The sequence below is a fragment of the Danio aesculapii genome, chromosome 4, assembly GCF_903798145.1.
Source record: "Danio aesculapii chromosome 4, fDanAes4.1, whole genome shotgun sequence".
In the NCBI taxonomy this organism is placed as follows: Eukaryota; Metazoa; Chordata; class Actinopteri; order Cypriniformes; family Danionidae; genus Danio; species Danio aesculapii.
The window spans coordinates 1,671,280-1,688,888 of NC_079438.1; the positions used below are offsets into that span (position 1 = coordinate 1,671,280).

The following is a 17,609-nucleotide window of genomic DNA, read 5'->3' on the forward strand; positions in this document are numbered from 1 at the left end:
TTGATTTTAGGTTGGACATTTTACATTGACGTCGGCCTGACATTGGGTTCTGATGTCAACCCGATTTTCATTTACAAACAAAATGCAATGACGTTGGGGTACAGCGTCAATCTGACGTCATGTTGACGTCTTGTGCCTGCTTACTGTTTAAGGCCATTTCAGTCATCATACAGCTGGCTAGGCTGGTCAAGCTGGTTTTAGCTGGTTATTTTCCAACCTGACCAGCCTGGAAATGGCCAAAACCCCTCTAAAAGCAGGCTGGTCGACCACCTAAAACCTGCCAACCAGCCTAAGCTGGTTTAAGCTGTTTTTATCAGTAGGGAGTAGTTTGAACAAGCAGAAAAACATATAACTACTGAGTACTATAGTTCATTAGAGTAGCTTCAAATGGTACCTGTGCGCCCTTCAAGGATCTCTGCGCGCTGATATGACCCGCTGTGAGTGGACAGCACAATCTTGTAGAGCCGGCCCGGTGTGAGCGCAGAGAACAGGTGTTCGCCAACTGAGCTGCTCAGGTTTACAGCGGCGGACACCTGCGTGTCATTAAAGAGAATCTGAAGCTCATAGTGGTCAACATCTCCTGGAGCAGACGTCCAGCTGACCCTCAGAAAACTGCCTCCACGCTCAGTCAGGGACAAATTACCAACAGCACCCGGGACTGAAACACAAGAGGGAAGAAAGATGAGTTTATCACTACCAGACTATCATTAATAATCTCCTGGTGTTCTGTGGCTGCTGATTACACCATCCAGGACTCACTCTGTCTATCTGCTCCATCCAAGACTCACCCCGTTCATCACTGTTTCACCTAACCGATACCACATATCTCATAATTGTCAATAAACACCCCGTGCACACATTCTGCGTCCTCCTTCCTTTAACAGTGACAGGTATATAGTATAGCAGGGGTGACCAACCCTGTTCCTGGAGATGGACCTTCCTGCAGATTTCAGTTGCAACCCATATCAAACACACCTGCCTGTAATTATCAAGCTGCTCAGCTCTTAATTAATTGGTCCAGGTGTGTTTGATCAGGGTTGGAGCTGAACTTTGCAGGAAGGTCGATCTCCAGGAACAGGGTTGAGCACCACTGTAGTATAGTGAAAGCATGTTATTGTTGCATTGTATTTGGGCGGGAAAAGAGATGGGTTTAAAATGAATCCATTACTTTTTACCCAACACTGTCTATGTACAAGTTTTATGTAGCACCGTGGTCCTGATTATATACAAACTAGATTAATTGAGATTAATCACGTCTAAAATAAAAGTTTGTTTTGACTAGTGTTAGCGACGCTACTAGCTTAACTACATTTCTCAGTAGCGTGGTGGTAGCGTCGGTACTTTATAAACCCAATAGCTTTTCAGTAGCGACGCTATTTTTTATTTTTTTTAGTCAATGTAGCGCACACAAGCTACATTTACCAATCGCAGATCAATAAGTGACGGCACCGACATTGACGGAGCTGTGAGGCCGGTGTCTAGCTGATGAAGATAAATGATGGCGAGAATGACGATTTCTTCTTCCTGTTTTACGATGGTCGACAACGAACTTTTTGGTGCGTTACTGCCACCTCTGGCTCTGGGGTAACGTAACTCGCAGCTGAACTCGTTTGGGAAAAGAACGATGTAGTGACGAGTGTTTCCCAAAACGCATAGTTTCTCTGTCGTAGATCCATCGCTTGAACCATGTTAGTTATAACGTAACACGCCCATAATGACGCTCTGAACGGGGAGGAGTAGCTACTTTTTTACAGAATAACCCCATCATTTCTTTGTGCAAATTATATTGTTTTACACGCACACGCATTATAATAAAGTCCAATATTAGTTTTGCTAAAAACATGCACTCGCTTTACATATTAACTGAAATTTGGCCTGTGTTTCATTTACAAATATTATTGAGACATATTGACATATCCTATTCTAAAACATAAAACCACAAGCTAACACTATTCTAGTATCATATATAAATCAGTTAAATAAATACATAAATAATGAGGCTAAAATGATATTAACTATTAAAATGAGATGTAATATTTATTATATATTAGGAAATGAAACCAAGCGTAATTTAATAATAATATTAATAATATTAATGATGATCATGATGAGGATGACGATGATGATTATTCATTTTTTTATTAGCCTATGTATTATAAATAATGTATAAAAAATATACTTTAATAATAATATTAATGATGATGATGATGATTATTAAGATTAAGTAGGATATTGTTTATTTATATTTAATTAAAATGACCAGCTAAAACCAGCCAACCAGCCTAGGCTGGTTTAAGCTGGATTTTTCAGCAGGGTAAGAAAAAAATGACATATTTAGATTACTAATATATATGTAAATGATACAAATTATATACGAGTTGCAATATCTATGTAATAAAATATTTTTAACAGTTTTTGTTTTTATGTGTGTATCACATATATAAATATAGTAAATATTGCCCCTACTGAAAAATCCAGCTTAAACCAGCCTAGGCTGGTTGGCTGGTTTTAGCTGGTCGACCAGCCTGGTTTTAGAGGGGTTTTGGCCATTTCCAGGTTGGTCTTAGCTGGTCAGGCTGGAAAATGACCAGCTAAATCCAGCTAAAACCAGCTTGACCAGCCTGGATTAAGCTGGACATAGCTGGTTTTGGCTGGTCAAGCTGGTTTTAGCTGAATTTAGCTGGTCATTTTCCAGCCTGACCAGCTAAGACCAGGCTGGAAATGACTAGAAACCAGCCTGGAAATGGCCAAAACCCCTCTAAAACCAGGCTGGTCGACCAGCTAAAACCAGCCACCCAGCCTAGGCTGGTTTAAGCTGGATTTTTCAGCAGGCTGGGGAAGTTTGTTCCTCGCCACTGGTTGGAACTTGTGGAGTTGCGCATAGATGGATTAGCTCTTTAGTGTTTGGTCTTTCAGCAGTGAAAATTAAACCACACTGAAGTGAACTCTGAAAACTGGACTGACGCAGTTTCAATCTACTAGAACTTCTATGTTAAGCTGCTTCGACACAATCTACATAGTAAAAGCGCTATAGAAATAAAACGTGAGTTGAATTGAATATAAATAATTCACAAATTATGTCAAAATAATCTTCTATTTTGGATGCAATTAATCGCGATTAATCTATTTGCCAGATGAAATATTTTAATTTGATATAATTGAAAACGTGATCACACTCACATGTCCGGCCATATATGGAGACTGCAGAGTAACGCAGGCCGCTCCAGGTGCTGATGGTCAAGTTGTAGAGGCGCCCTGGAACCAGATTGCTGAACGCACAATCGCTCTGAGTCCTGTTGAGCTTCTGACTCTGAAGACGTGTGCCGTTATGCTCAATCGTCACTACATAATAGTCGAAATCCCCAGACGCATGATTCCAGTAAAGCTTCAGAAAGTCATCTCTGGCGGAGTGAATGGCAGTAGGGTTCTGGACTGTGGACGGTTCTGAAAGAGGGAACAATGCGTTTGAATTATTTTACCACAAATATTAGCTTCGTAATAATGTCAATTTTGTAATGCGGGCTTCATTGACACTCTCAAATACGTTGCTGGGCCGTGTTTTCTTATGCGTGCTATTTCTCATAAGTCCACCAGAGGGCAATATCAACGTCATTTCAACGCCATACATTTCTGCCAATCTCAGCGTCCTTCTTGCACTTACCCTTAGCTTGTCCTGCATATATCAGCTTGCTATTGACCGACCCACACACCCCCTTCCCTAAACCCAACCAACCAAACTAGAAGATAAACACTGTGTGCTTTTACCACGATATCACACTGCTTTTTTTGGGGGGCTGGTTTCTGGAACACTCTTTCCGGAAACCTGGTCTGCTCTGTTTCAAGTCCCAAATCTGATGGCGTACAAGGTAAGCTACCAAGCAAACTGGTCATGCTGGAAAAGCCTTTCACATGGAGGTACAACAGTCAGCGCTCGTGCGAAAAGGAAGCCCTAGGCACATATTTCAAAAATATTACACTGGTCACATATTCCCAATAATACAGACTTGACATAAAACCAGTCATACAGTAAGTGTACATTTTTGGAAATCGAAATATGTGACATCTGAAAGCCCAATACATACATTTGTTAGGAAATATATTCGGCTGAGATAAAGCTATTAGAAATTCTGGAATATGAGGGTTAAATGCTGAGAAAATCCCCTTTAAAGTCCAAATTAAGTTCTTAGCAGTTCATATTTCTAATAGAAGATTAATTTTATATATGATTATGGACGGACATTTACACATTATTTTCATGGAGATGATCTTTACTTAATATTTGAATGATTTTTGGCTTAAAATAAAAATTGATTCACAGCCTACAATGTATTTTTGGCTATTCCCACATATATACCCATGTAGCATAAGGCTGGTATTGTGGTCCGTGGTAATATTTGGTAACATGAGTTATTATAATGTATTAATTTTAATTTCATAATTTGCTAAAACGTTGTTTAAAATATTATTGTCTGTGATAGATGTCAGTGTACGTTGTTGTTGTTGGGTTGTTTTTTTATTTATTTATTTGGACATTAGTTTTAGATTTGGTCTGTAATAAATTCAGATTGACTTGAAATATCTGATCTTTAAGGATCAAGGTTGAACAAAATTAAATTTGGCTCTCATCACTGTAATAAAGATTTGTGGAAAAATTGGATTAATTGTTATTAAAAATGGGGCGGCGCAGTGGGTAGCGCTGTCACCTCACAGCAAGATGGTCGCTGGTTCGAGTCTCGGCTTGGTCAGTTGGCATTTCTATGTGGAGTTTGCATGTTCTCCCCGTGTTGGCGTGGGTTTCCTCCGGGTGCTCAGGTCTCCCTCACAGTCCAAACACATGCGGTATAGGTGAATTGAATAAACTAAATTGGCCGTATAGTGTATGAGTGAGAATGTGAGAGTGTATTGGCGGTTCATTCCGCTGTGGGCTAATTAATAAAGGGACTAAGGCGAAAAGAAAATGAATGAAGGAATATTATGAAAAACATTGCATCATTTATTGTATTTTGAGGCCTGAATTTGGTGTCAGGTTCTGGAAATTTAACTAAAAGTGATAAAAAAAAGAGCTACGCAGCATAGAAATCTGATATAGTGCAATATACGCATGTTACATATATGACATTCATTCATTTATTCGTTTTCGGCTTAATCTCTTTATTAATCCGGGGTCGCCACAGTGGAATGAACCGGCAACTTATCCAGCATGTTTTTACCAAGCGACAACCTCCCGCTCTCCCTCGGGAAGCCAATACGGAAGTAACTGAAACTGCAATTCATCAAAATTCCGCTAGTCCTGGCTCCATAATAGAGCAAATTGCAATTGAGCCCACTGTTAGAATGGCCAACTTTACAACAGAAAAAAAAGGTGTTTACAGCCTGGTACAAAGAACGATTTTGGTTCATATAGCTATTATTACCCTCCATGACAACTGTGAGGGGGGTGAATTTATTTATAACTCATCCGTTTCCTTTATATTAGGTTATATTAAGTTTGCATAATTAAGGGCGTGGCCACTTGAGTGACAGCTAGGTCTCGCTGGTCGCCGTCACTTCACCTCAGCTGAATCCGGCAGATTAGCCACTGATCTCGGCATATTCGTCGTATTTTTGTGTTGTTTTATGTGGCTTTACACAGTCAGCTGCCTTTTGGACTTATTTCTTACAATTATCAGATGATATGGGATGCTGTGTGCACTTAATTGTGCTCACAAACCATTCATGTGGCCTCCGTTTCCCATGTGAGTAAAGTTATATACTTATATACCATCTCTATAAATGTATTTGTTTTATTTAAGATCATTTATCATTAATATTTTTCTTTAGACCCGTAAAGCACTCCAGAATTTGCCAGATTGATTAGCTGTAGGCTCTAGAACAGTCATCTGAAGCGTTATCATACAGTGTTATGCTGGAGTTAGCATCAATAGTCTTGCATTTACTAACACAGACTATATCTGAAGTGTTTGGAAGTAATTCGCGTTTTCCTCCTGTAGAAAAACGTCATAAGAACAATGTTTAGTGGCTCACTGTATTACTACAGTGTTTTTAAAAGTCTAAACACTTTATTAACATAGTGTACAGCCAAGCACATGTGGTCAGAACACAAACGAGTCGCAGGTAATAGAGTATCAAGCGTTTCTCCCAAAGTAAAGTCTGTCTGCCAGGTCTAAGCAAAGTGCCAGCAGGTGTCTGTAGCTCCGCTTACTCTCCGCCTCTTTGCCCTTGTTTGGTATCCCGCCGTGGGTGCGATGACGCAAACAAAATGGCGACGGTTGGCCGCGCCTACTTAGCAGTGTTCAGAAACCTATGGGTGACATCACGGATACTCCGTCCATATATTTTACAGTCTATGGTTTTTACGTAGCGGATGCCCTTCCAGCTGCAACCCATCTCTGGGAAAACATGTTTGAAACACTGGTTCTGATTCTGATTCTATATAGAAATATAGCTGTACATACACTTGTCAATTTGTATATTTGCACTCACTACTTCTATTTTATATATATATTTATTATCTGTTTTTTGTCCTGTCTCTGTAATTCTGTTGCACTGTAGAAGCTCTGTCACCAAAACAAATTCCTTGTATGTGTGAACATACCTGGCAATAAAGCTCTTCCTGATTCTGATATGACCTACAAGGTCAAATTTGGATTCATATACAGTGGGTACGTAAAATATCCAGACCCCCTTAAAATGTTCACTCTTTGTTATAGTGCAGCCATTTGCTAAAATCATTTTTGTTAATTTTTCCTCGCTAATGTACACACAGCACCCCATATTGACAGAAAAACACAGAATTGTTGACATTTTTGCTGATTTCTTAAAAAAGAAAAACTGAAATATCAGATGATCATAAGTATTCAGACCCTTCTGCCATGCTCGTGTATACTTTCCGTACCCACTGTATATAAAATAATGTCATATATGGAACGTATATTTCAAAATATTGCCAAAATGGACGGTTTCAACCATCAGAATTACAAATATGTATATATATATATATATATATATATATATATATATATATATATATATATATATATATATATATAAACACAGTTGAAGTCTTAAATAATTAATAAACACTGTTTATTTTTTCCCCCAATTTCTGTTTAATGGAGAGAATATTTCTCAACAAATTTCTAATCATAATAGTTTTAATAACTCATCTCTAATAACTGATTTATTTTCTCTTTGTCATGATGACAGTAAATAATATTAGACTAGATATTCTTCAAGACACTTTTGTAGAGGAGTGATTTATGGCATTAAACCTCTGTTGTTTGTTTATTTATGTATGGATGCCAGATCTTATAAGTAGCTGTGTGCTTTATATTTAGGAATGCCACATTTAAATGTTTAATGTTGTAATGTAGACATTTACCTGAAATTACCCGTTTATGGTATGCTCCAAAAAAGGGGGCGGAGTCTAGCCTTTAAGAGGAGATGGCAGACTCAGAAACGGGGTCAGTTTACCTGGCTAGCGAGCGTGTTGTGGCAGAAGCGTAAGCAATCCCCCCTGTTATCTAGTGTCTGTGTGACGTAGATAAGTTTCTCTCTAATATATTGTAGATATATTGTTTTGTGTTGTATATATCGTATTTTGTTTTATTTATTTGAGTTGTTACTTCATTTTTTTTGTACATACCTTTTTGGGAAATAGGTCACTGTACAGTTATCTTAACTGGACTGTCGTTATCCTTGTAATTAAACCATTTTTTTTACACTTCCGGGACGAGGCCATCAATTTTTGAGAGCTCTTTGTTTTGTTTTTTTTATTGGTGTTGGGCATCCCACACCTGTTAGTGAACCCATTCCGGGTCCACTACGCAATTACGCACGGGAAGCACCTTTAAAGGCTTAACTAGGTTAATTAGGTTAACTAGGCAGGTTAGGGTAATTAGGCAAGTTATTGTATAATGATGGTTTGTTCTGTAGACTATCGAAAAATAATTAGCTTAAAGGGGCTAATAATATTGACCTTAAAATGGCTTTTAAAAAATTAAAAACTGCTTTCATTCTAGCTGAAATAAAACAAATACGACTTTCTCCAGAAGAAAAAATATTATCAGACATACTGTGAAAATTTCCTTGCCCAGTTAAACATCATTTAGGAAATATTTAAAAAAGAAAGGGGGGGCTAATAATTCTGACCTCAACTGTGTGTTAAAATATATTAGTGATAATGTTAGATATGGCCATGTCATATATGTATGTCCATCTATCAGATTTCTATATAAGTACTCTAGTTCCTACTTGTTCTCTCCTGAAGCTGCGTTTGGTTCCTGTAGCTGCCGCTGTGTGTGGTGATGGAGATGCTGTAGAGCCGTCCTGGGACCAGACTCCTGAACACACACTCTGTGGTTGCTTTAGATGTCGCAAGTGTGTGCACGACCTTCTCTTGGTCTTTCAGCATCACGACGTAGTTGTCCACGTCTCCTTCTGCCGCCTTCCACGAAACATTCAGAAAGTCTGGACCGCTGTTAGTGACGGTGATGTCCGAAACGGCAGCAGGCACTGAAAACAGCAGAGAGGAAGATACCAAATACAACATTAATAATACACTCTTAAAGGAGGCCTGTTATGCGAGTTTGTAAGTAGAGTATCTGATGTCGCTAGAGTGTGTATGTGAAGAATCAGTTCGAAATACCACACACATTATGTTTTATAACTCTCCGAAACTCACCCTTTTAGGCTTTGATACAAATTGTGCCATTTTGTAGACTGTCGCTTTAAATTCAAATGAGATTTTCAAAAGAGGGCGGAGCTACAAGTGCCTGCGTCACTAGTGGCAGATTCTAAACTCCAATGGCAGACGCTTGCTTCTCACTCAGGGCTGCTGTTTATGCTAATGAGGGAGAGATTGTCACTTGTGGGCGGAGTTTTCTCCCTCTGATGACACGTACAAAGGGAGAATGTCAATCAAAGTGTTTCTGCAGACTGTTTTCATCAAGTCTGATTATAAACGATAGAATTACACATTTTTACCATTAGAGGCTGGTTATATTCACACACTGCTGCCACACAACAGTGTTTAAACCTCTTATAATGCTTTTCTTTGGCATAATAGGTCCCCTTTAATCAAACACTGGATCAAATATGGACAAACTCAATTCAAATGAGTTGGTTTTGTCCATATTTGTCCTAATGTTGTGCTGTGCAGGCTTGCTGTAATAAAGGTGTAAGTGTTGTGCTGGCTCATTTCAGACATTTGGCCTATTCATAGCTGACAGTGAATGGTTGAATGTTTTCATGAAGTATATATGGTGTCGATCCGCTCTCGAGTGTGTACTGCCCTCCATTGTTTGAGCGATTTCACAATAGGTCTTGCTGAAAATAGAAAGAGCATTTGAGAGCAGCAGGAAGCGTTTCAAACGACCCGGTCCTTTCATGCAGAGCTTCCTGAAATTCCAGAAATCCCCTTTGTACTCAACTGGGAATTTTCTTCTCATTTTTCGGCTGTTGCGATTTGAATGAACAGTTACGCGAAAACATTACAACATGCTACAATATATTTACGAACATACTGAAATCTAGATTTCATGTCTATGTTAAATCCTTGCAATAGACTCAAAGAACGTGTACTAAGTAGGGCCAGACAGAATCTAAAGATAATGTTTTTTTTTTGTATGATTTTGAAAGTAAAGGAACTGTCTGTTTACACATAAAATACAATAAATAATAATAATAACAACTAGTTAACATTTATTTAAATTAAGGTTTACAATGAACGTCCAATTAGAACCACTTATTAGGTAAATAAAGCTACACCTAGCCTCTCATATAATATATCTATACCAAAGGACGGAAAATATTAGTTTACAAACCGTTTTGTACATAAATCATCTAAGCATTTGCATATTATTCAATAATATTACTGAAATGAATACAAAAACTGAATAAATATCCAACCCCAAATCAGAAAAGGTTGGGACTCAGTAATTGGGAGATAAAGTAATGATTTCCAAATTGACTTTGACTTGACGTTCATTCCAGACAATATGAACGTAAAATATTTCATGTTTTGTCTGGTCAACTTCATGTCATTTGTAAATATACATCCTTTCCTGTTATTCAGACCTGAAACACATTCCAAAACAAGTTGGGGCAAGAGCAGTTCAGGGCGAGTAATCAGGTTTGATATGACTTGATACAAAAGCAGCATCTAAGAAAGGTCTAGTCCTTTAGGAGCAAAGATGGGAAGAGGATCGCCAGTTTGACAACAGTTTGAAATGTCGGAAAACAATGTTCCTCAAAGAAAGAGAGGAAGACATTTGGATATTTCACCTTCAACAGCGCAGAACCTGGAATCTGGAGGAATTTCAGTGCGTAAAACACAAGGGCGCAAGCCTAAGCTGAACTACTGTGATCTCAGTAGGTTTATGATATCGGATCCCATCAAGAATTCTCATTCATCTATCAGCGATATCACCACATGGGCTCAGGACCACTTTGGCAAACCTGTCAAGTACCACAATATGCAGTTACATCCACAAATGCCAGTTAAAACGGTACCGTGCCGAAAGGAAGCCCTATGTTAACAGTGTCCAGAATCACTACTTTCTTTTTTTATTTGTGTTTTCCATACTGTCCCAACTTTTTCGGATTAGGTGTTGTATATTTACACACTTTGCATAAAATAAACAGTAAATACAGTGCAAAACAGACTAAATAGCAGGCTCAATTTTTCTGTGGGTGTAACAGGTATTAAATTAATTTATGTTTTCATTATGAATTCACGCAAAGTTGCTGGTAATTAATATGTGGAAAACGAAAACGAAAATGTTTTATTTTTTGTTTTGACGAGTCGACGCGATGACGTCATTTTCGTTGCCATGGTTACGTCATTGACATACCCGCGTGCTTTGCTTCAGTCTGTCGGAGGACTGAGCAGAGCGAGAAAGGCATTTATTCCTGTCCGGTGGGTCAATGTGTGCAAAGTAGAAAGATTTGTAATTTAGGAGCAATAAGTTTTGTTATAACATGTACATGAGTGATATGAGTGTGTTTGGGTTCTTTATACAGTGTTTCAATCCATTTTAACCTGCCAAACTGTAATTTTACCCAGGAGAAGTGCAGTGTACGATATTAGCGTGAAATTTAGCCTGTGAAAAGTGACTTTTGATTACTGATTTTCGGCTTCTTTTGTGTGTGAATGTTTAGCAATAAGAGGAATTATAAAAGAAGAATCATAACCGCATGCTCTCTGTTAAATATAAGCAAGACAGCTGAAACTGCAGACTCTCCAGACACCACACAACACAGCGCAGAGAGGCAGTCGAGCCGTTAAGACCGGCTCCGGCTACACAGCCACAGATTCTGTGTGGGCCTAGTCATGAGCTACAAAATCACATGTAATATATATTTGTAATTGCGTAATTATTGAACGATGGTTATTTAGCTTGATTTGACATTGTTATTTACACACGTAACGTTACCTGTCCGACATTCAGCCTCAGCTAGTTTGGATGCTTGTGATCCGCTGATTGTGGTCACCAGTATCTTGTGTAAAGCACCGGGTGTCAGGAAGGCAAGCAGTCTCGAGGTTGCGTTCGCAGGAACGGTAAGGTTGTGGACCGTCTGTTTGTCCCTCAACAGCAGCAACTGATAGAAATCCAGATCCCCGAGTGGTTTCTCCCAGCTTGCGGTGAGACTGTTCGTACTCCCCTTGTTGCTTAGTTTCAGATGATCCACCTTTAGAGGCACTGAGAATACAGCACAGGATTATAATCAGATTCATTAAATGTATAATGTTTCATTATAATATAACGGTTATGTCTCTTATTACTGGCTAATGCACTGAAATTGAATCATAGAGGTTTAATTAAGCTTAAATAGTCAATTTAATGATTATTTCTATATGTTACAGTTAACTGTTAATGAGTGTCACTGATCATAACATTAAATGCTATGTGTGTGTTCATTGGTGGCTCACTTTTAGCATTAATTAACAGTATTTTCTATAACATATAATGCCTTATCTGATTAAAAAACATTTCCTCATATCTTTCTTTTTATCCAGCACCGCTTTTTCAATTGTGCAATAATTAAATACGTCAGACTTTATTGTGTTTGGTTTTTTTGTAATACTTTACAAAAAGGTCTCATTAGTTAATTAATGTAATTACCTTATAAGTTAGTTAATGTAATAAGTAACATATCGTGTAAAATATCCAATAATTAACAAGTTTCCTACGTCATGATTCTCAGTTATTTTTCCATTTATGTACAGCTATGCATTCTGGGGCAGTTTAGTAACTTTTATTGACATTTTAATGGTTTGAAACTATATATTTTATATAAAATAATATATAAAACATTGTGAAATAAGTGGCGGTTTAATACCAGGTTTTTTGTGTTGTAATTTACAATACCCATCCGGATAAGATATCACATCAAAGTATTAAAAATGTCAATAAAAGTCACTTTTTTAAATTTATTGACATCAAAGGTTGCTGGAGGAAAGATCACGGTCCCATAACACAATTCAAAAGTAAAAAAGTCCATGAATCACAACTATAATTCTTAATTTCTGGTATTTCTAGTGCAGCAAAATACACACGATACATTTGCTACAGTATTTTGATAAGTCTCTACGTACAGCTGAAAACTGTTCAAATCATCACTTTCTTTATCTAGAAATGATAAGTAGAAATGAAAGCATCTATGATACTTTATGCATTGAAGGGGATCTATTTTGCCTCTTTTTACAAGATGTAAAACAAGTCTCTGATGTCCCTAGAGTGAGTGTGTGTGAAGTTTCAGCTCAAAATACCATACAAATAAGATTTATAACACTTGAAACTGCCCCTTTTAGGCTTTGATCCTAATGCTGTGTTCACACCAGATGCGGAATGCACGAATAAATTGCGCTATTCGCGCGTAAATAGATTCGTGAACATTTTGAGTGTACTCGTTTTATTCGCGCGTCAAAATCCGCTTTATTCGCGTGTCAAAATCCGCTTCTTTCGCGTGTCAAAATCCGCTTCTTTCGCGTGTCAAAATCCGATTCTTTCGCGTGTCAAAATCCGCTTCATTCGCTTGTCAAAATCCGATTCATTCACGCGACAAAATCCGCTTCATTCGCGTGTCAAAATCCGATTCATTCGCGCGACAAAATCCGCTTCATTCGCGTGTCAAAATCCGCTTCTATCGTGTGTCAAAATCCGCTTCATTCGCGTGTCAAAATTCGCTTTATTCGCGCGACAAAATCCGCTTCTTTCGCGTGTCAAAATCTGCTTCTTTCGCGTGTCAAAATCCGATTCATTCGCGCGTCAAAATCCGCTTCATTCGCGCGTCAAAATCCGCTTCATTCGCGCGTCAAAATCCGCTTCATTCGCGTGTCAAAATCCGATTCATTCGCGCTACAAAATCTGCTTCATTCGCGTGTCAAAATCCGCTTCATTCGCGCGTCAAAATCCGCTTCATTCGCGCGTCAAAATCCGCTTCATTCGCGCGTCAAAATCCGCTTCATTCGCGCGTCAAAATTCGCTTCATTCGCGCGTCAAAATCCGCTTCATTCGCGCGTCAAAATCCGCTTCATTCGCGCGTCAAAATCCGCTTCATTTGCGCGTCAAATTCACTTAAGAACAGACAAGGATTTGTGTCATGGGCAGGGCTTCGGTCTGCCTGGTGACTGTAGCTTTGTTGCTAAATGGCGAACGCGGGTTTTATTGAGAGAGCAGCTGTGTTTATGTGCTTCAGGAAGACTGAAAAACAGCGTTGATTCGTTTGGAGCCGTGTCTGAGTCCACTAGATCCTTTCAGAGGTGCACCCAGCTCTGTGAGCTCATAAACTCCTCCAGAAACTTAACCTGGATGATGGAGGCTTTCAGCGGTGCTTCTGACTGAGCCGAGCCCAGTTTCGTGAACTGTTGTCGATGTAGGCAGAAGGATTTTCCCCCGGGACACCAACAGGCACTACATCATAATCACGCACCCACAAGAGCAATGTCCCTGATGTTCAGATTTTCAAACTCGAGCGATTCGCACGTTAAATGCGTCAAACGAGCAAAACGCTCAATTCGCGTCACGCCATTCGCGCATATCACGTCATTCACGTCGTACAATTCATGCTGCGCCATTCGCGCAATTCGCGTCACTTGCGCTGTGCCATTCGCGCGTATCGCACCGCAGGATGTCTATTCACGTCTTTGCATTAATTTAACATGTAAATCACTCGCGTTAGACGCGTCTTCCGCATGAATGCAGCATGACTGGCGTTTAGGTAACTGTCCCTTTAAATTCAAATTAAAATATGCATATTTTAAAGAGGGCGGAGCTCTAATGCCTGTGTGTCACATAGTGGCAGATTCAAAAACGAGTCTAACGTCTTATGCTAATCAGGGATAGGTCGTCACCAATGGGCGGGGCTTTCCCCCCCTGATTACATGTACAAAGGGAGAATGTCAATCAAAGTGTTTCTATCAAGTGTGATAATAAAAAGTAAAATGAACACGTTTTAGAAGCTGGCTATATTCACAGACGGTTGCCGTACGCCTTATATAAAAGCGATTTTTGCATAATACATGACATCAAAAAAAAGACATAAGCAGTCCTGCTAAGAAAATGAAATATAATCTTACATGTTCTGCCTTGCAGTGTAGCAGAACTGCGCATGATCTTGGTAGTGGTGGTCACAGTGATGTCATACAGACGACCCGGTGTGAGCACATTAAAGGTGCACTCTCTCATGTCACGGCTCAAGTTTCGAGTCTGAATAACTGTAGACGTGTTGCTCTGGAAAAGCTGTATGATGTAGCCATCGCGGGAGGATGAGCTAGCGGCATGAGCCCACAGCGCGCTCAGAGACGTCTCGTCTGAGTGGCGGACGTGCAGCTGAGACACTGGGGGAAGACCTGAAAGAGACCATTCATATGACCAATTGTGCACACTTTGAATTAATAGTAATTTACAATAAGTAAGTTTGAGTTAAGGCATTAGTTTAGATGAATTAGCAGTGAACAAGACGTCTGGTAAGCATTACTTAGACTTTGTTAACGTTAGCTTAAAGTATAGACTATATTGAGGGATGTAAACAAAAACAATGGTGCCAATGTACTTCCTGTTTTACATTTTTAATTTCTATAGCTTCCGATAATCCGAAAAGAGCCACATATTGATAAATAATGTTATGATAGCTGTTTTAACATTACGTTATGATTGAATTGCCTCTTGTTACAGTTATGAAATAGTTTGATAGCGAGCTGGAAATGTTAAATTAAAATTAATGTGTTAATTATTACATTAGCTAACATGAACAAGCATTACACAATCTATCTTTACATTAACAGCTTAATTGGTCAATGTTTTCCTACACAAACGTATTCAGCAATACTAAATGTTTGTTATTGTGAACTATCGAATTAATAACAATGATATAAGCACACATGGTTACCCATTTCCCCCTCGTAAGTGACGACATTAGCCAGGCCTCCGTTCTCAACACTGATGTCCACTCTGTAAACTTTGCCAGGCAGCAGATTTAACCCTGACAAGAGTATTCCCTTTGCCGTTCTACCCACTGTTTGGTTACTGACGACTTCACTCCCATTTGAGAGCGCCACACGGATGTGCTCCCGTTCACCAGAAGGTGGCGTCCAGGAGATCTTCAGAGCTCCACGATCAGAGAGATTCTCTATCTCCAGATCTGACACCTTTCCTGGATCTAATGGTGGAAGCAATGCGGGGAAAATGAAATTTATTTTTATTACTTTTGTGTCTTTATTTTGTACTTTTTTAGACTAACAACAGATTAATCGATGTTCTTCTTTTGTATGATACCATATATATCAACCAAACATACTTCTTCTTTCTTACTGTCTTGCATACTTCTTAGAAGGAACTGCTGACAAGATTCTGAAAACCGCAGAATAAGAATAAATACAGTGCAAGGGTCTTGCTCTAGACTTCTGTCTAACAAGAAGTCTAGACATGTCACAAGGAGCTGGAATGCTTGTAGAAGTTGTGAAATATACTGAAGTTGCACTTAACTGTTCAGTTCTGGTATGCAGAGAAAGGTTGCAGAAAGAGGAAGTATGTTTGGGTGCAACAGCCAAAGGACTGCAGAATGACGTTACTCCAAAACTCCTCCTGTTAATATCAGTTGTTTATATATGCTGGAATCAGGCAAATGTAAGTTAGTTGCGAACCTCCTGAATGTAATTCTTGCATTGGGGTAACGTAACCCAGAGCTCTGTCCTCGAATTATTCATTTGTATCTAATAAATTACTAATATTTTTGACATTGAAAAAACCCTCTCCTGACCTTTTTTGATTGAACACACATGGAATTGGCTAGATATTCCAACAGCAACAACATAAATGTAAAGAGGGAAATTCAGCTAATAACTATGCAATAATAATAGAGTACGTTAACAGGGGTGGAAAGTGTAAGGAAAAATCTTGCTCAAGTGCCATTACTTTCCTCCAAAATGTAGTATAAGTAAAAGTATCTTCACGATTATCAGCCAACAAGACTCACTACACAAAATTAAGCCAAAAGCAAAAAATCTGATTAGTTTGCTTACCCCAATAACAGATTATTTTGCTCATTTTAAAGAAAAACGCACTTAATTTTGGAGTATTATTTCCTAAAACAAGACAATATTTCGTGCTAGTCTTGAAAATGTTTCTTGATTTAAGAATTTGGGGATATTTGGACTAGAAACAAGTGAAATAATCCAAGTAAGAAAAGCATTTTTGCAGTGTAGACTAGACCTGTGTACTCCACCAACCTTCAACTGGACTACACCTCCCACCATGCACTGCGCTAATCACCCACTACAGCTGTTACCTATCTGGACACTGACCACATTACACAGCTGCAGGACTTTACACACACTATTTAAACACCACACTCACACACCATCAATTGTTGGGTGTTGTTTAATTGATGTGGACTTTGCTAGTGTTTCTTGTTCTATGATTGTTTAAACACCGACCTTCGCCTGCTTATTGGATTACTCTTGTGGATTACCCCTTATGGTACTGCTTTGCTCTTGTTGATCATTGTTCCTTTAAAAAATGCTGCAAGTAGATCTTCACTTCCGTTGTCATACCTTATCGTAACAATTGTGAGTAGTGAGTATTACGCTTTTGAAAATAATTCCACCTTACACCATACAGATGAATAGCGCAGCTTACATCAGTGCCGTTTTCGTTTAAGGCCGGACGATCATTGGACATTCATGGACCATAAGTGAGATTTACTTCATGCGTGATGCATTTGACATGATGCGTATGACCTTTGAACCCTGACTAACAAGTTACGAGTGTCCAGCAGGTGGCGCCACAATCTATGCTCTCCAGCACTGACAGAATACATGAATACATGTGCATGTGTGTGTGAAAACGTAACATTCTGTAGTGCATTTAGTAATTGTTTAAGGCCATTTGTTGATTTCGGTTGTCCTAAAGTAGGAATCCTTCATCTTCATGCTCTAAAGACATCTCTGTCGATCACTTTTGTCAAGTAGAATTTAGCCTATATTTCATCCACAACACAACTAAGGAGAAAAGTTTAATTGAATTAAAGATGGCTGAATCTGTCCATCTAGATAAAATAAACCTCTCGACCACTTCAGTTGAAGAGATCTAACAAGGCATCTATTC

At 38.8% G+C, this 17,609-nt stretch overlaps 1 protein-coding gene across 1 annotated transcript in view; it reads right to left on the minus strand.

Moving 5' to 3' along the window:
* ptprb (protein tyrosine phosphatase receptor type b) overlaps positions 1 to 17,609 on the minus strand; it is a 65,700-nt gene that overhangs the window by 28,973 nt on the left and 19,118 nt on the right. The window contains exons 5-10 of the mRNA XM_056455268.1: positions 15,394 to 15,663; positions 14,582 to 14,854; positions 11,436 to 11,702; positions 8,254 to 8,514; positions 3,181 to 3,444; positions 395 to 658 (exon numbers count right to left, since the gene is read on the minus strand). Coding sequence (XP_056311243.1) covers positions 395 to 658; positions 3,181 to 3,444; positions 8,254 to 8,514; positions 11,436 to 11,702; positions 14,582 to 14,854; positions 15,394 to 15,663 — 1,599 coding nt within the window. The remainder of the gene's footprint in view (positions 1 to 394; positions 659 to 3,180; positions 3,445 to 8,253; positions 8,515 to 11,435; positions 11,703 to 14,581; positions 14,855 to 15,393; positions 15,664 to 17,609) is intronic.